At 40.9% G+C, this 27,002-nt stretch overlaps 1 protein-coding gene and 1 long non-coding RNA gene across 4 annotated transcripts in view; both read right to left on the minus strand.

The window, feature by feature from the left end:
* The window catches only part of LOC310733169, a 1,647-nt gene extending 566 nt beyond the window's left edge, over window positions 1-1,081 (minus strand). Inside the window, exon 1 of the long non-coding RNA XR_014535642.1 lies at window positions 676-1,081. This is a non-coding gene — a long non-coding RNA (uncharacterized lncRNA). The remainder of the gene's footprint in view (window positions 1-675) is intronic.
* Window positions 1-27,002, minus strand: part of gpat2 (glycerol-3-phosphate acyltransferase 2, mitochondrial) — a 129,869-nt gene that overhangs the window by 14,708 nt on the left and 88,159 nt on the right. The window contains exons 3-12 of one of the 3 annotated variants that reach the window (XM_083554134.1): window positions 25,187-25,257; window positions 25,005-25,090; window positions 21,476-21,580; window positions 20,895-20,968; window positions 18,841-18,951; window positions 16,903-17,007; window positions 14,182-14,281; window positions 11,737-11,870; window positions 8,807-8,906; window positions 3,599-3,787 (exon numbers count right to left, since the gene is read on the minus strand). In XM_083554134.1, coding sequence (XP_083410260.1) covers window positions 3,599-3,787; window positions 8,807-8,906; window positions 11,737-11,870; window positions 14,182-14,281; window positions 16,903-17,007; window positions 18,841-18,951; window positions 20,895-20,968; window positions 21,476-21,580; window positions 25,005-25,070 — 984 coding nt within the window. In that variant the 5' untranslated portion in view covers window positions 25,071-25,090; window positions 25,187-25,257. The remainder of the gene's footprint in view (window positions 1-3,598; window positions 3,788-8,806; window positions 8,907-11,736; window positions 11,871-14,181; window positions 14,282-16,902; window positions 17,008-18,840; window positions 18,952-20,894; window positions 20,969-21,475; window positions 21,581-25,004; window positions 25,091-25,186; window positions 25,258-27,002) is intronic. The other 2 variants (XM_083554135.1, XM_083554136.1) reach the window with 2 other exon arrangements.

Genomic DNA, 27,002 nt, shown 5'->3' on the forward strand with positions numbered 1-27,002 from the left:
CATTCGACATATATGTTCATCTTTGAACATTTAAAAGCTCTTGCATGGAGGAGTTGGGGTTAAATCTTTAATGATCTTAGATGTTGAGCTGATTTATCAGTTTCAAGGAGCTTCAGCTCAGGAAGTTTGGATGGTTTATAATCACACTCTTGGTGTCACCCAAATAAGGATGAGTTCCCCTTTTGATTCTGGTTCTTCTCAAGGTTTCTTCTTGCACTTAGAATAACCTCCACTTTTCTGGGAAGATGGTACTTTAGATTTTGGTGTGTGCTCCTGAAGATTAAGGTGTTCACCTTCATTCGTGTTCAATAGAGTGGAGGTCAGAGCTCTACAGAAGATCTTCCACTCCAACCCATGTAAAGTATATATTCATGGACCTGGCATTGTGCATTGTCATGCTGGAACAGACTTGTGTCTCCTAGTGAAGGGATCATTTCATGCTCCTGCATCCAGGTACATCCTGTACAATTGTAAGCCACCAACTTTGAACTTTGTGGTAACAAAAAAACCCCAAATTACTAGAATAATGAATAATCATTAAACCTTTTTTTGATGTTTACCAAATTTTTGAAAGGAGTCTCCTGTACCATAACCTGTCTTTCTGGACAGACACGGTTTTTTTGTTAAGTCAATCCTTCTGTAGCAGATGCCCCACTTCACTACCCCCTGGTTTACACTGATTGGACGAGCAGACAATAATGGGAGGCACTTCGCCGGAGATGCAGTTCTTGTTTGTCGCTTCCTCTGCCTTTAAATATGATACTGGTTTAATAACTGTAGCTGCTGTAATTGGCTATAAAAATGACCAGGCTATTTGTTTTCATCGATAGGAGATCTGGATAATGGCCACTCGGGCCGAACGCCAATTTTTGCTGCCGTGCCTCGGTGCTGCTGAGGCTCCACTTTTAAGCCTCTCGTGTTTCAAAGCATCTGAATCTCTGTATAGGGGGACGTGAGTGGTTTATGTGTTGGACTTTGGATCAGAAGCTCAAATCCCAAGCTGCCACTGTTGGACCCATAAGCAAGGCAACTGCGCAGTGGTATGAATGATATAGTAGTACATTGCTTTGGATAAGTATGTCTGCCATAAATAAACTAGCCAGATCTAAAGCCAGATCTATGAATATGTGCTCTACTTAGTTATGTTACTGCCCATAGTTACTGCCACTGCTACCTAGTTACTGCCACTGCCTCTTAGTCACAGTTAGTGCCCATAGTTACTGCCACTGCCACCAAATTATTACCATTTAGTTAGTTACTGCCCATACTTGCTGCCATTTGGTTACTGTTAATGCCACTCCCACTTAATTACAGTTACTGCCCATTGTTACTGCCATTTATATCTAGTTAATGTCACTTTGTTAAATTTATTGCCACCTACTTACAGTTACTGATCCATAGTTATTGGCACTGCCACACTTTCCAGCTTACTGTTACTGCCACTTAGTTACAGTTACCACCCATATTTACTGCCACTTAGTTACTGTTACTGCCACTCAGTAACAGCCACTAAGTACTGCCACTTAGTTACTGTTACTGCCACTCATGGTTGGAATGGAAAATCTCCTGTAATAAAGCTCGGAACCCCAGGCCTCCTCACCTCACCTACATCACTATCTGACTTTACAAACACCCTTGTAGCTGAATGAGCACAAATCTCCGAAAGCACCCTCTAAAATTTGTGGAACTTCTTCCTGGAAGAGTGGAGGTTATTATAAGAGCAATGTGGAATGGGATGTTCAAAAAGCCCATATTAATCTAATAAAAAGTCTGCAAACATTTGCCTGTACAGTGAGGAAAATAAGTATTTGAACACCGTGCTATTTTGCAAGTTCTCCCACTTAGAAATCATGGAGGGGTCTGAAATTGTCATCGTAGGTGCATGTCCACTGTGAGAGACATAATCTAAAAAAATAAATCCAGAAATCACTTAGTATAATTTTTAAACTATTTATTTGTATGATACAGCTGCAAATAAGTATTTGAACACCTGTCTATCAGCCATAATTCTGACCCCTTAAAGACCTGTTAGTCTGCCTTTAAAATGTCCACCTCCACTACATTTATTATCCTAAATTAGATGCACCTGTTTGAGGTCGTTAGCTGCATAAAGACACCTGTCCACCCCATACAATCAGTAAGAATCCAACTACTAACATGGCCAAGACCAAAGAGCTGTCCAAAGACACTAGAGACAAAATTGTACACCTCCACAAGGCTGGAAAGGGCTACAGGGAAATTGCCAAGCAGCTTGTTGAAAAAAGGTCCTCTGTTGGAGCAATCATTAGAAAATGGAAGAAACTAAACATGACTGTCAATCTCCCTCGGACTGGGGCTCCATGCAAGATCTCACCTCGTGGGGTCTTAATGATCCTAAGGAAGGTGAGAAATCAGCCCAGAACTACATGGGAGGAGCTGGTCAATGACCTGAAAAGAGCTGGGACCACTGTTTCCAAGGTTACTGTTGGTAATACACTAAGACGTCATGGTTTGAAATCATGCATGGTACGGAAGGTTCCCCTGCTTAAACCAGCACATTTCCAGGCACGTCTTAAGTTTGCCAATGACCATTTGGATGATCCAGAGGAGTCATGGGAGAAAGTCATGTGGTCAGATGAGACCAAAATAGAACTTTTGGGTCATAATTCCACTAAACGTGTTTGGAGGAAGAAGAATGATGAGTACCATCCCAAGAACACCATCCCTACTGTGAAGCATGGGGGTGGTAGCATCATGCTTTGGGGGTGTTTTTCTGCACATGGGACAGGGCGACTGCACTGTATTAAGGAGAGGATGACCGGGGCCATGTATTGCGAGATTTTGGGGAACAACCTCCTTCCCTCAGTTAGAGCATTGAAGATGGGTCGAGGCTGGGTCTTCCAACATGACAATGACCCGAAGCACACAGCCAGGATAACCAAGGAGTGGCTCTGTAAGAAGCATATCAAGGTTCTGGTGTGGCCTAGCCAGTCTCCAGACCTAAACCCAATAGAGAATCTTTGGAGGGAGCTCCGTGTTTCTTAGCGACAAGCCAGAAACCTGACTGATCTAGAGAAGATCTGTGTGGAGGAGTGGGCCAAAATCTCTCCTGCAGTGTGTGCAAACCTGGTGAAAAACTACAGGAAACGTTTGACCTCTGTAATTGCAAACAAAGGCTACTGTACCAAATATTAACATTGACTTTCTCAGGTGTTCAAATACTTATTTGCAGCTGTATCATACAAATAAATAGTTAAAAAATCATACATTGTGACTTCTGGATTTTTTTTTTTTTAGATTTTGTCTCTCACAGTGGACATGCACCTACGATGACAATTTCAGACCCCTCCATGATTTCTAAGTGGGAGAACTTGCAAAATAGCAGGGTGTTCAAATACTTATTTTCCTTACTGTATATTGTACCTGTTATTATGAAATTGTTGTATTTTTATACGAGTATGAAATATTCACACAGGAGAATAAGTGCTAATTTGTTTAGTTTTTTTTTTCCACTTCAGAAAAAAACCAAACATTGAAAATGAGTGAATTAATTAAAAAGTGCTACAATGAGCTTTGCTTTATTTTTCACCACCTGAATCTAAGTGACAAACTGGCAAACCTGAGGCTGCATGGACTGGCATGAAGGATGACAGTCATAGGAGATTCCCACTGGCACCACGCTCACGTCCGGCACCAGGCCATCAGCCACCGCCTGGCGAATGCGCGCCAGCCACTGTCCTCCATAACCACTCTCCTCACACACACCCACGCTAAGACTCTCACCTGCCTTCAGGAGCTCGCCAACAAGCTGCAACCAGGGACAAACAAGAAAAAGAGAAAAGTTTAGGAGAAATACAGTGGACTAAACTGTAGGCACTGATATAAAAGGTGAGAGACTGTGAAAGTTTTATGAAGGCAATGAGATTTACAGCAGAAAGCCTTTAATTCGTATCAAATCATGGGACCTGCAGGATGTAAGACTTTGTTCTCTGCCGCACCTCTTTCTGCTGGTAAAAGGAAAATAGACCTCCTGTAATTGGTTACACTGAATGCCCTCCTGTAGGTAATGCCCACCTGTAGGTAAAGCTACAGCCACCAAGTTACTACCACATGTCCCTGGAACTGCCACCTACATACAGTAGTTACTGCCAATTACTTGTTTACTGTTACTGCCACTGCTACCTAGTTACTGCCACTTAGTTACTGTCACTGCCACTCGGTACTGCGATGCACTTAAGTTACTTATAGTGGCTATAGTCTTTGTCAGTGTCACCTATTTAACGCTACTTAGCTGCTGTTGCTGCCAATTAGTTACTGTTACTTTCCATATTTGCGCCACCGCTACTTACAGTAGTTACTGCTGCTGCCACTTAATTAGTGTTACTGCCCATAGTCACTGCCACTGCTCCATAGTTACTGCCACTTCTATTGATCTACTGTGACTCCCACTGCCATTACCTTCTTCAACAAGAGAAACTAGATTGCTGCCACTGTCGCATAGTTTCTCCTCTGCCATTTACTGACCCGTTCACATAACTAATGACACAAAGGTACTGCTACTGCAACCTAGTACCGACCACGACTACTGTACTGACTTACTGCCACATAGTTTCTGCCACTAGTTACGACTTACCCCGAACTTCACTTTATGCCGTTATTACTTTTAACTCAGAGCTCGAAGGGCAGAACCTGGACCTTTTATTCGCTCCCTTTTCTATGGTACTTTCTGAGAATATTTGGCGTATGTTTAGTTGAATAGTTTCCACGTTAACAGGATTAAGTCCATGACAGTGTCGGATTGTCCACTAAATTTCCACTGAATCGACGTGCTCTCAGCAGCAAGTTTATTACAACAGAATGTAATGAACACTTTTACAAGTTTCTACATTCATTTATTACTGAAGAGGCATAATATAAAAAGGAGATTACATCTGGAAATCATAATAAACCAGATAGCGGGAGGGTTTTTTTTTTTTCCCAAATGCACGGGCAGCGTCCCAGTGCACAAAAATTCAGTTCTTATCGACTCGAGCCTCACCATAATAAAATCGATCGGTGTGTGGGCTCTGAGCTACATGCACACAACCTAGTGTGCTTACGGCCTATAAAAACGGAGAAGTACACAAGACCATATGTAAAGAGTGAGGAGAGAAGGAGAACAGGGGAATAAAGAAAGTCCGGCTGAAGATCTTATCTTTAAGATGCACTTCCCCTGTGTTAGGCATCTAAGAGTCGCAGTGGAGACGCCGCTGCTTGATGAGGAACTGAAAATTAAACATCATTCGCACAGGCTTTCTCTTTCCTCGTGTGTTTTGGAGGGTTTATTTGTTGTTTTGTTTTTTTAAGATAGCACCAGCCAGCAAGGAAAAAAAAAAAAAAAAAAAAATCATAAGGCATTAAGTTTTGGTTTTTAGATTTTTAGAATTCTTTAAATCATTATGAAAAATGTTAAAGCTACTTCACCTATATTTTACTAACAGTATTTTATCGTTAAACAACAATCGTACTGTATGACATTACTGGGGATGTACTGCATCGTAACATTTAACAAAAAGATACTCCTGATTTGAAATAATATACAAAGTATATCGCTCTTCTAAAAAGGAGTCAGCTAGCTGTATCGGGTATTTTACACACATTATAACTCAATGTGCTTTTTGTTTTTTTTATTTAATATTATCGAAGTTTACGACTTGTTGCCTAATCGCAGGTATATATGAACAGCTGAGGAGACACAAACTCTTCTTATGGCTGTCCACTCGATTCTCACCCTTTACAAATAATTTTAAACCCATTAACCCATTAAAATGGCATTCATGCTCCTGCTCCATTTGAATAACTGGCTCAGGTTAGACATACTATAAGAGCAAAAGTATTGGGACACGACTTTTCCAGTCATATGTGGTTTCCACAAATCCAAGGCACACAATTGTACAGGACGTCTTTGGGTGCTGTAGCATGAAATTTTCTCCTTTACTAGAAACTACGAGATTTTCATATTCGAATACTTAAAAATAAAACCCCACCCGCAACCAAAAAGCATCATCAGTCTGGTAACACCATCTGGTGCGCAAATACACACACACACAGGCGCAGTAAGATGTTGCCTGAAGCCATCTAAAGGGGTGGAAGGGAGGAGGTCGATAAGCTTGTGTACTTTTTGGTGCACTCATCTTCCACGTTCTCCTCTCTCATCCTCAGCCATGTTTCCTCTCACACTCTGCCTCCAACTGTGCTCTGAATTGACCAGCAACCAAAAGCGAACACATGCCCCCGACTACACACGCTCCTGCTGTTCAGCATGCTAACTAATTTTCGCTTACATGATCTGATTTGCTCATTCTGTAGTTTTATGTATGAATTCTCATTGGGTGTGTGCTTTCAATTCCATGTTTTACCCCCCAGCGTACAGATGCTAATCACATCTGTCTGTGTCGGAAACGAACGCTAACTCCTGAATGTCGAACGTAACCGAGTGAACCACACTTGTTCCTTGCGCAGAACAGAAAAAGGACGTGCTTCAGCGAGGTGGTTTATTCTACATCATCAATTCCAAAAAAGTTGAGACTGTGTCAAACAGTTGAAAATCCTCTACAGTACATAAGATTATCAAAAGAATCTGAGGAAATGTCTGTGCACAAGGCAAAAATCAATACAGGATACCGGTGATCTTCGTGCCCTCAGGCAGCACTAAATTTAAAACTTTTCAGTAATTAAAATTCTTGCATTGGTTTATTAACACCTTCAAAAATCATCGTCTGTGACAGTTTGCCGTGTCGTCCACAAATGCAGGTTGAATCTCTATCATGCAAACAAGAAGGCATGCATTAAATTTGTACTGAGGCAAAATCTAAATGGTCAGCCGAATAGGAAATACAAATTTCTTTTTTAAAGCAATGGACATTAAGTCCTCTGGACTAAAGAGGATAGGGATCATCTAGCTTGTTATCAGCACTCAGTTTAGAAAGGCCTTGCATATCTGGGTGCTCAACTGGTCTGCCTGCAGTCTCGACCTTTCACCATTTGAAAACATTTGGTGCATCATGAAACGAAAAATACAACAAAGGACACCCAGAACTGACATTCCACTCCCAAAACTTCAGCAACTGGTCCTTTTTGAGATCTTATGCAGCCATCACATCCCCCCCCCTAAATCATATATATTCTCAGTTCGAACATTTGACATGTTGTTATGTTCTATTGCGCATAAAATATGGATTTATGAGATTTGCAATTCACTGCATTCTGTTTTTATTGTCATTTTACAGTGTCCCAACATTTTTAAATTGGGGTTGTATTCTGTAATATTTTCGAAGGAACTATTTGGTTTCACTGTACTTTTTGAATATCTTGACTTCAGTGTAGAGAAAGTCTTAGTCCTTTCTGACATGCTCCATGTTGAGCAATTTAGTCTACTGCCTACAGCTGTGTATAGGCATGTGTGACAAATACCAATTAGAACTTGCTCCCTGCCCTCTTTTATAAATGAGACCCCTAGAGACGAGGTGCCAACTGATCGTGGAGGAGTTCTTCAGTTTTAAACAGGTTTGTGACGGCTCATGGGAATACTCCGTTCCAGCCTACATGTTTTGGAGAAGGTGTGGAGCAGCATTTGTGCTGAAGGTACTGCAGGGGTACGGGGTATACAGTGTCGGTATGAGTGCAGTGTGAGGTGTGCTGTCTTCTTTGGTGTTAGGCCCAGGAGTGGCAGTTTGGTGTGGCTGGTGGGCATATACACTAAGCTAACACCTCCCCCCTCTCTTGAGGTAATACTGGTGTTATTTATAGACACATTATCTGATGCCAGCCTCCTTAAAGGCACTTCATGGTCCTAATGCTCTCTTCAAGTAAGGGGAGGTCCTTTGTCCTTGGGAAAAAGTTCAAAAACCTTAGGGGCTTAATAATCAGTAACGGAAAAACAGTGTCAGATGGTTCTGAAGTGGAGAAGGAGCTCTGTATTTTGGTAATTTTGTCTCTATTATTACCTATAGCCACTGACTGTGATTAGTGACCCAGAGAATTAGGTTGGAACTACATGCATCATAAACATGGTTCCTCTGCAGAGTTGCTGAAACTGACGGTCTGAGAGCCTTGGAACACAAATGCTGCTTTTCTGAAAGATGGGCCAAGATGAGATGAGTTGGTTCAGGCAGGGTGTCTTACAAGTGGCAACTGATAAAGCATATCTGATTTGCAGACAGAGATCATATCTTACCCTATCTTGGGAGCATCTGGGTATTGGCCGTGGAGAAAAGGGAAACTGGGATTGGGTATAAAGAAATCCGTGGGTTGCCAGAAATTTCCCGACCAGGAAAACGAACGTTATACGAGGTGGTATCAAAAAGTAACTAAATCTGTTTATAGGAAAGAAACTTTATTTATCTATGTTTACACACCATTACCTTCAAAACTGTTCCCTTGCACAGCAATACAGCCTTTCTGCCACTTCTGGAAAGTGTCCTGGAAGTCTTCTCAAAGCGTGTCAAGCAAGCGTGATCATCTCTTCAAAGCAGTTTACTGCGGCTCAAGATGAAGTCTATTCTCCGAATGTTCCCCATACATTGAATTATTAAGCATTGCAGGGGGCACGTAAAGGACATGCCAGATTTAAACGTCCACTCCTGAAACCTGAACTCACCTTGAACATCAGACGCCAACAAAATATTCCATTCCGCCATAAAAATTACGCAGACTTGATGCTCACCTCTACGATAAAAAGATGTCATTTGTATGTTTTTTTGGCCTTTTCGGTCACTCGACTGTCGAAACTTCTGCTGCAGCTGAAACATGAGGCTTCCCAGCCAGAGTAAGGTCTCGTAGGACTTACCGAGGTCATGACGGGAGAGTACAGGCTGTGGGATTCTGCCTCTTGCTCTGTGGCTGCGTGATCAGGAAGAAAAATGACGCCCAGTTTCTGCAAGATGACCCTGAAAAAGAAGAGTTAGAGCGGCGTGCTGTCAACCGAACTGACATCGCGCTTAACAATTAATGACATGATACAATGCTCCTATTCTCCACGTCTGCGTCTTCTCAAGGGCAGTGCAAGAGTTCTTCTCATCTCTCATCTACATGCCAGCTCTCAAACCATCATCTATCATCTATCTATTACGCAACCTACACTACAGCATTTCCATCTAGCATTCAGCGATACATTTTATTCCTCCATGCATCAGCAAACCCATCCGTCCTATATATCCATCCATCATTCCAGGATTTTATCCATCCCACTGTAAATATTCATCAAACCTTCTATCAATCGTAAATAAACATCCACTCAGTGTATTCATCCATTTATCAATGCATCTAATAACTCATCCATCCATTTTTTATATTTTAATTTGTCCATCTTTTAGCTCATCTGTCTAATATATTCAATCCATCAATCCTTCCATTTTATCTCCTTCCACCTCTCCATCCATCTATCCTTTGATCCATTCCCCCTACTTGCAATATACTAGAATACATGTATCCACTCATCATATATATATAAATATATATAACCCTCAATTATACAATAAACCATCCATCCAATATAATTTTTGATCATTTCAGCAGTCCATCCATCTTTAATGTTCATCAATCCATCTTTAATAACCACCCAATATATATATTCATCCATTCATCAGATATATTTCATCAAATCATCTATCCATCAATTTATCTATACAAAATATTCATCCATCCAACAATCTGTTAATCTTATTCACCAATTCATCCATTCCACAACATACTCTATTCGTCCATCCATCGCTCGCTCGCACACGCGCACACACACACACACACACACACACACACACACACACACACACACACACACAGCAATCCATCCATCTTTTTTATTCATCCAGCCAATATATTCTTCTATCCATTCGTCTTATATATTGATTCATCCAACATTGGCTTATCTGCCCTACATATTCATCCATTTTATAAATTCATTCATCTCCATCTATCCATCCATTCCAGAACATGTTATATTTAAATATTCATCAAACACAAACACACACACACACACATATATATATATATATATATATATATATATATATATATATATATATATATATATATATATATATATATATACAGTATAAACAGCAATCAATTCATCTTTTATATTTATCCATCCATCCAATATATTCTTGCACCCATTCGCCTTATAAATGAATTCATCCAACCATTAGCTCCATCTATCCATCCATTCATCCGAAATGTATTTTCTTTTTCCCCAATCCAGAAATCCCAATCTTTCCATTTAATGCTTGTTCATCTGCATATCTCTTTCTATCCTTCAATCTAGTCCACATCTGCCCACTTCTGTATAGCTGTCCTTTCATCTACCATGCACTTCTGTTCATCTGTCTGCCAGCCCATCCAACCATCCACCCCTGCATTTATTTATCTATCTGACCCAAACCTGACTATCTTTCACCCCATCTGTCCATATATTTGCCTATCAGATAACTCCACTCACCTGTCTGTTTATCTACCCGTCTATCTCTCCATCTCTGTCTATTGACATGATCCATTCATCCATTACTCCATCTCACTATGTTCACAAGCTCAAGCATTAAATCTCTCCTTCATTCCCTTTGGAGTAGTTTTATGCATTCGCTTTCGGTTTATGTACATTGCGCCTCGTGTGTAAATCAGCGTGTGTGTGCGGGGGGGGGGGGGGGGGGACTCAGCAGGGGCACCCAATTAAGCCAGGTTTACACACCACCCTCGAGACTGTGAATATGTTAAGAACTCTCCACAGCACAATCGGAATAAGTGGCTATTAATTAGTATTATGACCTCGGCAATAAAACACGTCCCGTCTTGCTTTCTGCCCACAGCTGACCGTCATTTACAATCTATAATAAAAGTGTACGCTTTAGGTTCCGTCCTCCGTTGGACGCACCGGGAAACACTATTTAATATGCAAAGCGGTGCACGCTGGGGCAGTTCTCCTGCCTGCCTTCCTGGCGCAACGTGCCGCACAAAAAAAACCCCAACATGCTTTGTTGTGACGTGTCCAACATGGCTGCCAAAATCCCATGAAACAATCTCCAGGCTACTGTGTTGCTCTCAGACGGTCAGAGGGTGTGCATTTACTGCAAAGAAGCTCTCTCTGGTGAGGTGGTGGAACAAAGGGTCAGGCAGGGTGATTATTACCCATAATGCACGGCAGGCAGCTCACTATCGCGCTAGTACAGGCTGAGCTTGTCTGGATTAGTACGGACACAAATCCTTCATCGGCTCTACACAGCCTTTCCTTCCTGTCCAATCTACGGGCAAATAAAAAAAAAAAAGGGGGGGACAAACAAAACGAGTGGTGCTAGCGAGCTGTCTACACACCGGGATGGACAGACAGACTCGAGAGACAGACAGATAGAAAAGCAGGAGCACATGCACAGAGTGAAATGGAAAAAGACGAAAAGACAGATAAACAGACAAACAGAGATGCAGACAGAGAGTTAGACGGACAGACAGACATTTAGAGACTGACATACAGAGACAGATACATACTTAGGGAGATGGACAAACGACTAGATGATAGATGGAGGGATAGACAGACACACAAAGTGATAGAAGTACTGGTAGCTGGAGGGAAAGATAGAGAGACGAAATACAGATAATCAGATCAATAGATAGAAGGAAGATAAAGAGGGGATTACAGCCAAATAGACAGACAGACAAATAGATTTCTGCCGTCCTCTTCAGACAACCCTGCATCCATGCCGTGTGTGTGTGTGTGTGTGTGTGTGTGTTTACCTCAGCCAGCTGTTGTGAACTGGAGCTGGATAGATGCTATAGGGAAGTTTCAGGTTGTGACAGAGCAAAGTCAGAGAGATCAAAGCCTGATCAACGGCACCTTGACGAATATACACGTAGACCAGCGGGATGTTCTGTAAAACACAAACACATACACACTTACACGTGAATAGCACTTTATGGCGGAGTGTGTGAGAGCTCTGTGGATGAACATGCACAGCCTCGAACACACTTCAATCCACACAAACATGTTTTTGTTTTTGGTTTGGAGACGTCTCCTTATAAACACCTTATCAAGAGAGAAAAAAAATAATGTTAGCACACACACACACACACACACACACACACACACACACACACACACACACACACACACACACACACACACACACACACAGAGGATAAATTGCCCATCTAAATATATTTGCACTATTTTTTATATCCCACCATATCGTTATATTTCCTCATACCTTCTCATTACTTTCTTTCCCTCATATTCTTTTATATTCTATACATTATAGACCTTTTTCATCATTCACGATTTCTGAGCGAACAATCAGGTTTTCATTTCGCCGAAAGTGATGTTCTGCATACAAATATGTTTGTGACAAATTTTTAAAAAATGTGTGTGTGTGTGTGTGTGTGTGTGTGTGTGTGTGTGTGTGTGTGTGTGTGTGTGAAGACTCTTTAGGCAGCACCATTTCCAACAGCAGTAAGACATCAGCATCTCTTTAGTACAAAGTTTCACTGCTACTCAAGTTTCAATGACAGTACTGGATGTACGACGATGACGACAGTGATGATAATGTTATCATCAGATCGGACTGCCAGAAGTTTGAAGGACAGAAAATCCTCCTTGTGAACTTCCAGAATTACAATTCGGCATCTGCACCTGGACGGATGAAAAGGACGCGGAGAGCAAGAAAGAGCATAGAGAAGTGCGATTCTCGGGCTGAGCACTTTAGATTCGCCTGAGTGTCTCCTGAAGTGCTGTAGGCAACGTGATGGCTTCATCTCTCCGCACAGGATCACGTCATCTCTCTGCAGCCCCCGTCGGTGAGTCCTGCATTCGGGCCGTTGCTCGACAACAACTGATACTATAATAGTAGTCATCTAATGCTTAAATAAATATTCTGTTCATATTTAACTCCTTGCTGCTTCATCTGATGTTGAGAAATGCATTTACGGTGTGTTAGACTATAAAGGAAGAGTCGTGTCTAAAACACATCCACTGAAAAATCAGATCGGTGGTTTCTAAGTGCTTTTTGAACATCTCCTTCCACATATAGTTCCTATTTGCTATTAAAATAACCTCCACTCTTCTGAGATGATGTTCCATAAATATTGTGTGTATTATTCCTTATTCATAATATTGTGTTTGTTCCCCTTTTAATGCCAAAACAGTTCTGATCCATGGAGCATTAACATTCATGAACTTCTTCAGTAATTTGAGCTACAGGAGCTCGTCTGTTGGATTGGAAACACACGGACCAGCCTTCCCTTCCCACGTGCATCCACGACCCTGTCGCCGGTTCACCACTGTTCCTTCCTTGGAGCACTTTTGATAGATTCTGACCACTGCAGACCAAAAACAGCCCACAAGAGCTGCAGTTTTGGAGATGCTCTGACCCAGACGTCTAGACGTCTCAATTTGTCAAATTCGCTCAAATCCTTTTTTCCTGCTTCTGACACGCCGACTTTGAGGACAAAATGTTCACTTGCTGCCTAATAAATAAAAATTAATTGATGATAATTGATAAAATGATACATTTTGTGAGGTTTGAAGCAACAAAAAAACCTTCAAATAGTTTGTCCAGACGACTGCTAGGTCAGCGTATCCTTCAAACCAGCAGCACATGTTCTTTATATCAGAATGCACTAAATGAACAAAGGCTGAGGAAGTTTGTCTGTACTACAAAAATAACATTACAACTGTGACCTCGATTTTTATTACCTTTGAGGGAAATGTGACGTGCTGGATCAAGTGCTATTTAATATGTTGCTATATTAATGATAATAGATGTATGATAAAACTGTACACATTTTTATTATCTATTGTTATAATGTATAAATGACCTTTTTTTATGCTGCTGTATAATCCTATAACATAATTGCCGTCTTTCCGTCTTAAAATATTCATACTTTCGGCAGGTAACATAATTTTTACTCAAGACCCCTCGAGAGATTTTTCCTGTGTTGTATTTTAAGTCTGTCGCGAGTACGCTATTGAAAACCGCTCAATAAAAATGTCACGTGCACGTCTCATCTTTAAAATTTAAGTCTCTGAATAGAGGCGTGAATGAGGACAGATGAAGGATGTGGGAGAAGTGAGGGAGAAGGAATTGGGCTGAGGGGGAAGGGACGGTGGTGAGTGAATGATATTAGGAAACAGAAGAAAGCAGGGATGTAAGTAGGAAGAAACGAGGACGATGTCATGGAGCTCACCAGCTCTGTGGCTCGATGGAGAGTGGCCATTTGGCTGAGGTTCACCTGAACGCTGCAGAACATCAGGGAGAAGAAGCGCAAGAGGAACCAGCCCACCAACCTGACGGAGAAAAGGAACGCAAAGAAATAAACATCAGTACTAAGCAAATGATATTCGGGTGGTGCTTTCATTCTTATCGCAGCAGCGTTCAAACAACCAACCAAATCTTACACTATCTGGACTAAAGTATTGAGACACCTGACTTCTTCAGCCGCATGTGGCTCTTCCTGAAAATGTTCTCTTCACCTCAACTTGGAGACCCAAACCTGTTCCAGATCCTGTGCACAAAGCCAGCTTCATGAAGATAAGCTTTACATGGTATGGAGCAGAAGATCTGAAGCCATAGACCTCGACTCTATTGAACATGAATAAACTAGAACTCTGAGTGCACCCCAGGTCACCTCACCTACATCAGTAACGGTTCTTGTGGCTGTTATAAACACAAATCTCCACAGGCACCACTCCAAAATCTAGTGGAACATCTTCCCAGAAGAGTGAAGGTTATTATAACCGTGCTAAATGGGGACTAAATTTGGATTTGTATATTTAAAAAGCTTATACTGTACGAATCTTACGATCTTACTTTTCTCAGTAAACATATTTCTGAAGGTGTTATTGATGTTGGAAGCAACCCATTCAATCCAGACATACAAAGAAATCTTGAAGGTTCTGTGGGCCTCTTCTATAAACTCTGATCTTTAGTTCTTTCTATAGATTTTTAATCGGATTCAAGGCAGGTGATTAGATTAGACCATTCTAGCAGCTTCATTTTCTTTCTCTGAAACCAAATGAGAGTTTCCTTGTCTGTGTGTATGGAATCATTGACTTGCTAAAATGTCCAACCTCGTTTCATCTTAATCATTCTGGTAGAGGGCACAGGATTATCAAGAATGTCTCAGTACATTTTTTCCATTTATACTTTATCAATTATATGACGTTTGCCAGGACTGAATGCTAAAAAACAGCCCCACACCATGATGTTCCCACCTTCAAACTTCACAGTAGGTCTGGTGTTATTTGGGGTGATGTGCAGTGCCATTTGTGCTCCAAACATGGTGTGTATTATGGCATCTCCCAGCATTTCACAGCCATGTCCATTTTCTTCGAAACAATTGTATCTGCTAATTCCAGGTCTTTCTGAAGCTCTCCACAAGTGGTCCTTGGCTCTTGGACAACTCTTCTGATAATTCTTTTCACTCGGAAATCTTGTGAGGAGCACCTGGTCATGGCCGGTTTATAGTGAAATGATGTTTTTTCCACTTCTGGATTATGGCCTTAACAATGCTCACTGGAACATTCAGAAGTATAGAAATCCTTCTGTAACCAATGGCATCAGTGTGTGTTTCGCAACAATAAGGTTGTAAAGGTCTTGAGAGAGAGCGCTTCGCTTTTACCCATCAGGAGATGTTTCTTGTGTGACACCTTGGTAAAGGGACACCTTTATACAGGCTATTAGTTTGGACTGAAGCAGCTGATATTAATTTGCACTGACACGGGGCAGGATGGCTTTCTAATTACTGATTGATTTCAGCTGGTGGCTTTTAATGCCTTTTTTCACCTCTCTTTTCTTTCTGTGTTCACTAGTTTTTCCCTGTGACATTTCACATAATTACACATAACTTCATTAATGGACATGTATGGGGTGATTTCTTAGGGTGAATGGATTGCATGGGTTGTTACCAACATCTGGTAAAAATTCATGTCAATAGCACCTTTAGAAATACATCTACTGGGAGAAAAGCCGACATGCTCAATATGTATTTTACCTGCTGTGTGTGTGTGTGTGTGTATATATAGATATATATATTACACAGTGGAACCTCGATACTCGCGACCTTGACACTCACGACTTCGATAGTTGGCGACTTTGCATTTGGAAGCGGACTAAGAGTAACTAGTAAATAAAACATTTATGACAAGTAATTCACAATTTCTGTTGAGTTTACAGTAAATGGAAATTCCCCTTGAAAAAGAAAAATTTTTTGTTACTTGCGAGGGGTCAGGGAACGTAACCTCTGCGAGTATCGAGGTTGCACTGTGTATGTATATATATATATATATATATATATATATATATATATATATATAATTTGGTGGTCTTACAGGATACCCTATCCAAATGAGACCTGAGGTAACAGTTAATAACTGGATACCTACAGAGTGACCTGTAGAGTAGCTGTAGCTAAAGCATCAGATTACAGTCCTGAACTGAGCTGCATCACATGTTATAATAATGACAGGGTGATGATATTTATGAAATTATGAATATTTATAAAAATAATTTACACTAAAACTAAACAATTCCAGTTCAAGTGGATTTAAAATAATTTATATATATATATATATATATATATATATATATATATATATATATATATATATATATATATATAAAAATAATATAAAGTTAAATCTGATGTTAAATCAAAAAAGAATTTTTTGTCCATAAGACAAAAATATTTGTCTTATGGAAAACCTGCATGTTTGGAAAATTCACAGAATGAAAGAGAGAAAGTGCAGGAAGAGAAAGAAAGAGAAAGAGAAAGAGAGAGAGAGAGAGCGAGAGAGAGAGAGAGAGAGCGAGAGAGAGAGAGAGAGAGAGAGAGAGAGAGATATGATGTATGCTGTATGGAGTTAATAATCATTATTATTATGGTTGAAAGATGATTGGATGTTCAGACCGAATCAGGGTTGCAGACTGAAATGTCTCAGTGAGGCTCAGAATCCTGCTGGCTTCTTCTCCACACTCTTTCACACTGCTCTGTGGAGTCAGAACCTGTTTCACCCTGTGTATACCACACACACACACACACACACACACACACACACACACACACAGAGTCACAGGACAGCAGCCTGTTCTGCACACAAAGCCCACATTGTTTCCTGCTCAGCATCACAAACGCATTCGGTGTCTCGAAAGCTCAGTTTCTGTCCTCGGAAGAAAGAAGAAGCGCTGCAGAGGAAGAATATATTTTTCAAAGGTTACTACAATGTTAAGAATTAAATCAGTGCTGACGTTAAAAAAAGAAAGGAGAAGAGGAGACGCCACGGGAAAACTGAGCTTAAACTGAGCTATTGGGAGGAAAATAAAAACAGCAATGGCACATAAAAGGTCCAGAATGTTCCATTCGCTACAGCTTTCTTTTTTTTTTCCTCAGCGAACAAACACACCACATTGGGACGCCCACTTGACTCAGACCTGCCTGACTGATACCTGCCAGGAATGTTTTGTAGAAATGTTAGCAAAAGCAGACCTTCCAGCACCATAGAAAAAGTAACAAATAATTTGAAAAATATGCATCAGCGAGTCAGCGATTTTAAATATGCACGAGGATTTGAAGAAATGCAGAGATCGCATCGTTTCAATCGTTTCGCTGAGTCAACGAACATGTTTTAGGAATCTTGTTGAGAGCGTTATGTGTGATCGCAAGTAAGACAGAGGCGGCTAAATGATGTTTTTGGAGTAAAAGTTCAACAGAACGCTTTGAATATTTTAAAAAGTTTTTTTAACTAAACGAAACCCGAATGTTCTTTGTACTATTTGCAGGAAGTTACAGCTCTACCTCTGCCATGTTAATCTGTATTCTATGTGACTCTCAGGACACGCCTCGGTCTCCGTAGTGTTGTGGTACGTCATATTTACGTAGCAGCAGCAGTGCTGAGAGAGAACGCGCTCCAGGTAACAGTTTAGCGACGAGAAATTTATTTTCAATTTTGTGCAAAGTACATCAAAGGACAATCAATCTACATATCAAATAATGGTCTCAAATTATTGGTCACTTTCTGAATAATAAAATTGAAGTGCATCCACTAGTAATTATACAAAAGGTTTTTACAAATGCGAATATGTTCAAAACGATGCGCCGTGATACAAATGCCAACTTATTACCAACTCACACTTTTTCTTTTTAATCGACTCACAACATCGTTCACTCTTACGCCGATGTGATTTGGTGAATCTCACCCTCCCTAACGTGCGACTTGGATTTTAGATTCCTAATCTTTTATTTTTTTTAGTCGCGTTGCTTGGTGATGCCAATATCAATTTGGCAGGAAAATCCCCTTCCTGCACAGTGTGATTAGCTGGAGTTTACAGCGCGCTAGTCAACCAAGAAACGTAAACCGGCTCACACCGGTTTGGGAGTATGAGGTCAAGTCAAGTCAAGTCAAGTTTATTTGTATAGCGCTTTTCACAACAGACATTGTCTCAAAGCAGCTTTACAGAAAACAACAGTGAAGGTGAATGGTGTGCGTTTGTCCCTGATGAGCAAGCCGTGGCGACAGTGGCAAGGAAAAACTCCCTTAGATGATATGAGGAAGAAACCTTGAGAGGAACCAGACTCAAAGGGGAACCCATCCTCATATGAGGCCGTTAATTCACGGGAATAACTCCACATTGGTCCAGGTGCTGCCTCATTAACAGGTGGCTCAATTTCCTTGTTTAATTCGTGTGTGTTTAAATGCCGTTTTGTGTCGTTTGCTGAGCCGTTTTTGTTCATCGTTTAATTTATTCTCCTTCTGTCCTCGTACTGTTTAACAATTTCTGAGTCTGCCGTTTGATGCAAACGTGTTTACGCTGTGCGAAAGCAGAAGCGGAAACAAATTCGTGTCTGTACCTGTCTGTGCTGCAGATCCGTAGCAGTCTGTCTCCTACAGGCCCGGAGTCGACATTACGACTGCAGATAAACAGCACACAACACACTCTCCTTACCAGCCATCCTCTGTACCTACAATGCAAATACACACTCATCAGAACATCTAACCAAATAAAAAAAAAACAGCAAACGGTAGAGGGGGCATTTTTTTATGCTCGCCATGTTTTTTTCATCTCTAATCGTTCCCTTGGGGAGAAGCGTCAATGCAGTTTGTTTGACTGACCACGATGCGGCACATCCGTACGACCTCAATGCATTTGGTTTCGTGCCCATAAAAAGGAGATGCTGTGGCCTTCACACACAGAAGACCAAATGGAGACAGACAATATGATTTTTTATGAGAAACCAGTACATTTCTAGACACTGGTCAAATCAATGACTGTGCTCGGGAGCCGTTCTGTCTGTCGCAGGTTTTATTAGCCCCTCTGAAGTCAGATCACATCAGCAGCCCGGACAGGAAGTTTAAGGAGAGCGTCTCAAAAGTGGCGTGGAAATGAATCCGGGTGAGAAATGAAGTGTTTGAAGAGAAGCTTGTGAAGAACGTGAGGGGCCGAGGTGAAAAATAAATGAAAAGTTCTTCAGTTTTGAGAAGAGCGAAAGAGGGGAAATGAAACAGAGAAGAAATTAAACATCCGGCAAGAAAAAAAAAAAAAGAGGCTCTCGTCTCTCGGTTCCAGATGCGAGGCAGTTAAATCGTATTAATCTCCTTTAATGGAGTGGATGAAGTCGGCGTGTGCGTCTGCATGACAAACGCTCCACTCCGACCCAAGCTGCTACCGGAGGGATGAGTCTGGGAAGAATTCGTAGGCGACATTTCCAACAAAAGTTTGTTTTATGTTACGCTTTTTCCCAGTTGCTGCGGAGCATTTCTCGAATCCTTCTTAATATTTGGCGAAGTGCATTAGTTCATCCCTTAAAAGTACGTTTTTGTGTCACTGATCGTCTCTGTGACATCAGAAGTCATTTCGTCATTGTTTACAAATGGAAAAGATCGTCAAAATGTTTAGTGGCGTTGTGCGTCAGTGTTTCCTGATCTAAACTACCGTTTGGATTGAAAATGCACAAGGATTCTGAATTTGGCTTTTATGAATTTTAACACCACAAATGTACTTGTTATTGTTATTGTCATTTCCTGGTTGTTTATCCAGGAAATGGTTTTAGGTTCACGAGTGGCCAATTTAAGGTTCGAGAGTTTCACTTTTGATCTGTTTTAGATAACTTGTTGATCTTTGGTTGATCTTGATGCCGTTCACTCGCCTTCATTAGTGACATTCAAGATTCGTCTGCACAATTTTACACTTGACAAATTCTGACAATTGATTTAACCATTTTCCATTTGATGACTTTTGCTTTGAACTGATGCGAGATGTTTGGGGGTTAAAATTATACAGGTGAGAACTGGTAGAATATATTTTGATCTGCATGACAAACTAATAATAATGTAGGAAACAGCAGACAATTGTACATCATCAATTAAATGAATGCACCAAATTGTTTGCGATTTGATCAAAGCGACGAGAAATTGCGTTTCTTTTTTATAACTGTGAAAATGAGAAAAACAATTATAGTGTATGTTATGTTTTTTTTTTTTTTTAATGAATGACTGATGCATCCTGTGGTACCTGCTGAACCAATGAAGGACTATATATGTGGGACTCACTGATACATTATATGGACTAAAAGATTGGTAAGTTTTTCCCACATTCCTCCTTTGCTCTTGTAATTTCCTCCACTCTTCTGGGAAGATGCTCCACTGCATTTTTATGGAGATTTGTGCTCATTTAATCAGCTACAAGGGTGTTAGTAAAGTCAGGTACTGATGTAGGTGAGGTGAGGAGACCTGGGGTGCAGTCAGCATTCACATTCATCCCAATAGGTCACTCAAGATCTTCCATTCCAACCCATGCAAATGTAAAGCACATCATGGAGCTGGATTTGTGTTGATTTTGGGAAAATATAAAACGATCACAAGAACAGTTACAGCATGATTTCTGATGCTCGTTCGTTGATCTTACCTGGTGTGCGTCTCCTTAATGTACAGAAGGTTCTGGAAGCCGAGCCAGGGAATGTTCTGGAACAGTTTCTGTCCCTGAGAGACAGAATCGAGACACGATATTAATACAGTATTTGGCAGAAAAACGTGTGTTTGGGAGAAAGCGGAGGGACCAGCTGTTTTTCTGGGGACCGATCTAAAAAGCTGAGGCTGCCCGAGACAGATCCCCCACCTGCTCGCGCACCTGGAGATTTGAACTGATAACCACCTCATTCCAGCTCCATTACCTACAGGTCCCAGCGGTACATATGCGATGCTTGCGTTGGGATTTGAAGCTCTTCGAACTGAGCTTAGTCATGCGCTGCTTCATGCTCGAGTGGAACAGTGCATGATTTCTAACCCCCCCACCGGCTGCCCCTCAATACTCCTGTAACTGCTGCTCTCACTTAGAACTGTGCTCAAAATCGCCGCCAGATCGTCCCTTGAAGACTCGTCATAAAACCTTCGGCCGGAATAATCAAGCCGCACCGTGGCGGCGTAATGCACTTGTAATCAATAGTCCTTTGGCTTTTAGAAAAGACAAACAACCACAGACACACTCACCACACTCTCGGGGGTGCACTGATGGCAGCACTGTCCCACCAGCGGCCTGAATTTGCCAAGAAATGGAGCCTTCAGCTTCTTCCTGATCTTCACTCCCCAGGATAACTGTACACACACACACACACACACACACACACACACACACACACCAATCAGAGACTCGTCTCTGGCCCTGAATCAGAACAGTCTGTGTGCCAAATGTCTGTGTGTGATGGAAAACTGTGATGACTTTACACACTGAACGCGACACTGAAAATATTAACGAAAACAGTCAAAACCTTGTGCCATGAAGTGCTGCTCGTTTCCACTTCAGAAAAAACAACCACATCTCAAAAACATGAGCAATAATCCAGTGTATACAAACTACATTTAGAGTAAAGAAGCAACATGCTAGAGGTTATAACTGTTTATAAACGATATGACTATGGCCACACCTGTTTTAATAACCAAAAGAGGCCACACCTTCTTCACTGAGACGAGAGTTCCCACCTCCTTCACTGAGACAAAATCTAATCAAATTGTATTTATAGAGTGCCTTACAGCAACCAAAAGGAGCACATGGAACTTTCCAGTAAAACAACAATAGACAATAAACTATAAGAACACAATGTACATAAAATAGCAGTTGAATCAGGGGCTACGTGTTAAAAGCTTGTAAGAATAAATCAGTTTTCAACTGCGATTTAAAAACACTCAGCACAGTGACACATCTTATGTACCAAAAAGAGGTAACACCTCCTTCACTGAGACTAGCATAGGCCACACCTTCACCGAGACTAACAGAGACCACACCTGCTTCACTGCAACTAACAGAGGCCACACCTCCTTCACTGAGACTAACATAGGCCACACCTTCTTTACCAAGACTAACATAGGCCACACCTCCTTCACCGAGACTAAGAGGCCACACCTGCTTCACTAAAAATAACATAAGCCAAACCTCCTTCATCGAGACTAACAGAGGCCACACCTCCCACATCGAGACTAACAGAGGCCACACCTCCTTTACTGAGATTAAAAGAGGCCACACCCCTTCACTGAGATTAAAAGAGGCCACACCTCCTTCACTGTGATTAACAAAGGCCACACCTCCTTCACTGAGATTAAAAGAGGCCACACCTCCTTCACTAAGATTAACAGAGGCCACACCTCACTAATTTAGAAACATGTACTAGAACCTTTCACGCATCAATAATTGCAATAAGCGGACAGTAATCTTTACTGAAGCACAAGGACTTTCATTTCGCTTCCTCTGTCGCCCGTATCTGTTTCGGCGACGTTTGCTCATTCCTCGTTCCTCATCCCGCTCGTGATGATACCGTATCGGAAGAAATTTGCCTCGGATGAAGAGTCGTCTCATGCTGGGAGAAGGCCGCATTTCCTGGGCCAAATTTTTATTCAGGATGACATCGATTCAAGCTGATATCGATCTCCACATTAGGGTGCAGACGGAGACGACGCTGGCTCGGAGACGACAAGGCTGATTTATCGTTTCGGGGACGTCTCTGGAGTTGACAGAGTTACGCCATTTCAGATAATCTGTGTGGGAAATTCCAATCAGGGTATTCAATTATTCAAAAAGCCTGCATAATGCATGAGGATCTATGGGACCCAGGTTAATTCTTTTAATATCTCTCGCCACTGCAATTTTTTTTTTAATGATGTTCTGTTAGATTGCTCTTTCAGGCGTCAAACACAATGACAAAGGAATATGAAATCACCGTCACAGTGAGGGATTTGTTGAATTATAACTGCTCTGTAATAAAAGAAAACTTTAAAACTTTATTAAAAAACATCTTGTTTTATCTGTTTAGCAGGACGAAAACAATGTTACCAATTAGTCGCCATTATTTAGGCAGCATTAATGCAGTGTTTGAGGCACTGGATTTCGGTTTTGAAGGTCATGAGTTCAAATCCCAACCACAATGAGATGAATTTAAGTCTGGATAAGGAAGTTCACTGGTAAACTCTGATTGGTTAGTCGCTGTCGAGACACTTTTTTATAAAAGCAGCAAACAAATCAAAGGTCAATGACGATGCACAGTAAATACGACACAATCAAACAAAAAAAATGTCTAATCACTGATTCATGGATGAAAAGAGACATGGATCTTTACCCGGGGGTCTGCAACAGTACTGCAGGGGGTCTGCTAATTAATGTTGAATCACCACAAAAAAAAATATTGAATATATAATTATTAAAAATTTTAAGATAGCAAATTCATTGATTGTACAGCATTTATACTTGACATATCATTTATTATGTAAATTTGATTTTACATTTTATATATTTGATTTTATTTCACTTTATTTGCACTGCAAGCAACTGCAACCCAACAATTTCCCTGTGGGATCAATAAAGTATTCTGATGGAAGTTGACACAAAACGCTGGCAGAACCAGATTTCCGACATACCTGTGGTCAACTCTAACAAGAGATTTGCGTTAGTAAATAATTGCTCAGAACAGTGAAGCAAACGCACACGTGTGATACACAACACTGGGTGTTTGTTGAGATGGACCCTAAATCTCTCACTATGACCTGGTGTGTATTTATTATAATAAACGTCTAATAGGACAAACTGCAAACACAAACACACGCAGGACAAGAGATCAGTGGCCTACGATAAAACTCTCAACCATTGTGATGTAACAAGGTAAAAAATTTACACACACACACAATGAAATATAACACAAAATTTACATTGACACGAAGCTGTAGCACAATGACCAATGTGATTTGAGGGTTAGTGTTTAGTGACATGTGACTAGATCATGTGACATGCAGGAGCAGATGGGAGATTTAGTCCTGTGGTTTTCTGCGTAATCCATTCCAGTGAAAATGATAATGATAATACTATTATCATTATTAAAGTCAACACTGAGGGTTAATTCTCTGAAATCGGATTTCGTGACAACGGCCAGAGATATTAGTTTTCCTGATCCCGAAATCTGAACACACCCCTTTCCAATGTATTTCTGTTGCGCTAATTGGAAGCCATTAGTCCATTTATTAGCCGGCTTAATTAGATTAGCAGTAGCGGATTGATCGGATTCTCTCGACAAACGGTCTTTAGATTCGAAAGCTTGGCTACGATCGTGTATGAAATGTTTGCCAATTACTCAGACCTTCTTTAGGTCGTCACTTCCAGCTTTAGTTCCCCTCTCCAAACAGTCCGACGATTAAAGAAAAAAAAGGAAAATAATCTTGGTTTTGTGTTCGTTACACACGACCTCTGTTAAATAAATGTGTAATGTATAAATGAAAAATCTGCTTTTTTTGGTGTCATTGGTGTCTGTGGTGTCCGATCTCAAGGCATGTATTTCGTGTGTATATTCAATTTCCTGTGACTACATGATAAAACGTATTTAATCAGATGTCTTTGATGGAAATGCAAAACTGTTTTACCATTGAAACATTGTCAATTTGTGTGTGTGTGTGTGTGTGTGTGTGTGTGTGTGTGTGTGTGTGTGTGTGTGTGTGTGTGTGTGCACATATGGTTTATGTGAACTGAAATTGATGTACTTACAGCCGGACGTTTAATCTGAGGAGGAGCAGAACCTTCTCCGAAATTGTCTCCGCTCAGTGCAGCCATGTTTCACGTGACACGGACGTCTAAAGAAAAATTAAGCATGCTGCTGTTATGAATACATTAACGCGACACGTGTGAGACCCGTCATCTCTTTGCTCTATCAGCTGGGACAGGTTTACCTGTGAGATGAGAGGATTGAACCTGGCAGCTCTGATGTTAATGCTGTAATGCTGGTGTCTTCTAGAAGGATCTGTAGAGAAACAGCAGCAGCAGCGGCAGAGGTATGAAAATCATGAGGAGGTTCTTTATCTCTACAATTACTGAAGTGAACAGGAGCACAGGTCAGCCTTCAGCTCCACCATACAGAAATACAGAATATCCCACATCAGCACGGGCCATTGCCATCATCTGTCTTTCTTCTGCTGTGTTTTCTACTCTGTACATCACCACCACACACACACACACACACACACACACACACACACACACACACACACACACACACACACACACACACACACCTGTTTTCCCAAAACAATTATTAAATCAATTTGGTGTCCTAAAAATAGCTGGGGGAAAAAGGAAGAAAGAAAGAGAACAACAAATAAGAAAGAAAGAAAGAAAGAAAGAAAGAAAGAAAGAAAGAAAGAAAGAAAGAAAGAAAGAAAGAAAGAAAGACCTCAAAACGAAGAACAAATGTAAGACGACAAAAAGACAGTTATTTGTAGAAAAATGGTTGACAGTGATAAAAAGAAAATCAGATGGTGTGGATACACAAATAGAGAGATGGAAAAAGAGAGCGTTATTTGTATAAAGACAAGGAGAGAGTGATACAGGCAGACGGTAAGAAAGTGATACGGAGAGAGAAAGAGTGTGTGTGAAGATGCAAGTGAAAAAGAGATGGATGGTGAGGGTGAGTGGAATTGATAGAGAGATAGATGAAGTGATGATGGAAAGTGGATGGAGAGATAATTGAGAGATGTATGGAGAGATTGAAAGACAGATGAATAGGGAAATGGATGGAGAGATGATGGAGATAAAGGGAGAAGTGGATGGACATGTGGATCAAGAAATAGATAGAGGGATGATGGAAATTAATGGAGAAGTGAATGAACAAGGGGATAAAGAATTGGATGGAGAGATGATAAAAGGAGAGATGGATAGACAGGTGGATGGAGAGATGGATGGAGAGGTCACAGCAGCAGGCAGAAGTGATGAAGTCGTTTCTGTAGCACATGGAACTCAGATAAAACTGCAGGAAAGGGGAAAAAAAGATGAAGATGAAATATTTTGATCAAAAACGTTAATTTTCCAGATGTGGAGAAACTTTCAGGAGAATAAATTAATGTATATTATGGTTTTGCTCTGGCACCCAGACACATCTGCTTTAATTAAGACATGTCCTTTGGGAACAAAATGTACATAGAAGGTGTGGTGATGAATGTTAAAGCCACATTTAGTCTGCATTTGCTCTTATAATAACCTCCACTTTTTTGGCGAGATGTTCCACTAGTTTTTATGGAGATCAGCCACAAGGGTGTTAGTAAAGTCGGGTGTACTGATGTAGGTGAGAGGGTGAGGAGGCCTGAGGTGCAGTCAGCGTTCACATTGACTCCAAATGTGTTCAATAGGGTTGGAGCTCTATAGCAGGTGATCTTCCACTCCATCCCATGTAAAGCAGATCGTCATAGATATGGCTGAAAGAACGGATGTCCCAATACTTTTGACCCCAACATGTTCAATGGTGCTATTTGGAATAGATTCATTTATATATATATATATACACACACATTTGTTTACCACTAATGCAAAGCTCTTTTTTTTTTTATCTTTCTCTGACAATTTAAGGTATTTTACGATGAAATAACGCTTCAATTATTAACCAATAAAAAAAACTAACAAAAAACCCATCCAAACTGGCAAACACGGAGTCCAGTGTGAAATCTGAAGCCTGGATTGATCACGGCTGCTCCTGCTGCATTATTTAATAGTGTT

Source organism: Silurus aristotelis (genome assembly GCF_946808225.1).
Source record: "Silurus aristotelis genome assembly, chromosome: 11".
In the NCBI taxonomy this organism is placed as follows: domain Eukaryota; kingdom Metazoa; phylum Chordata; class Actinopteri; order Siluriformes; family Siluridae; genus Silurus; species Silurus aristotelis.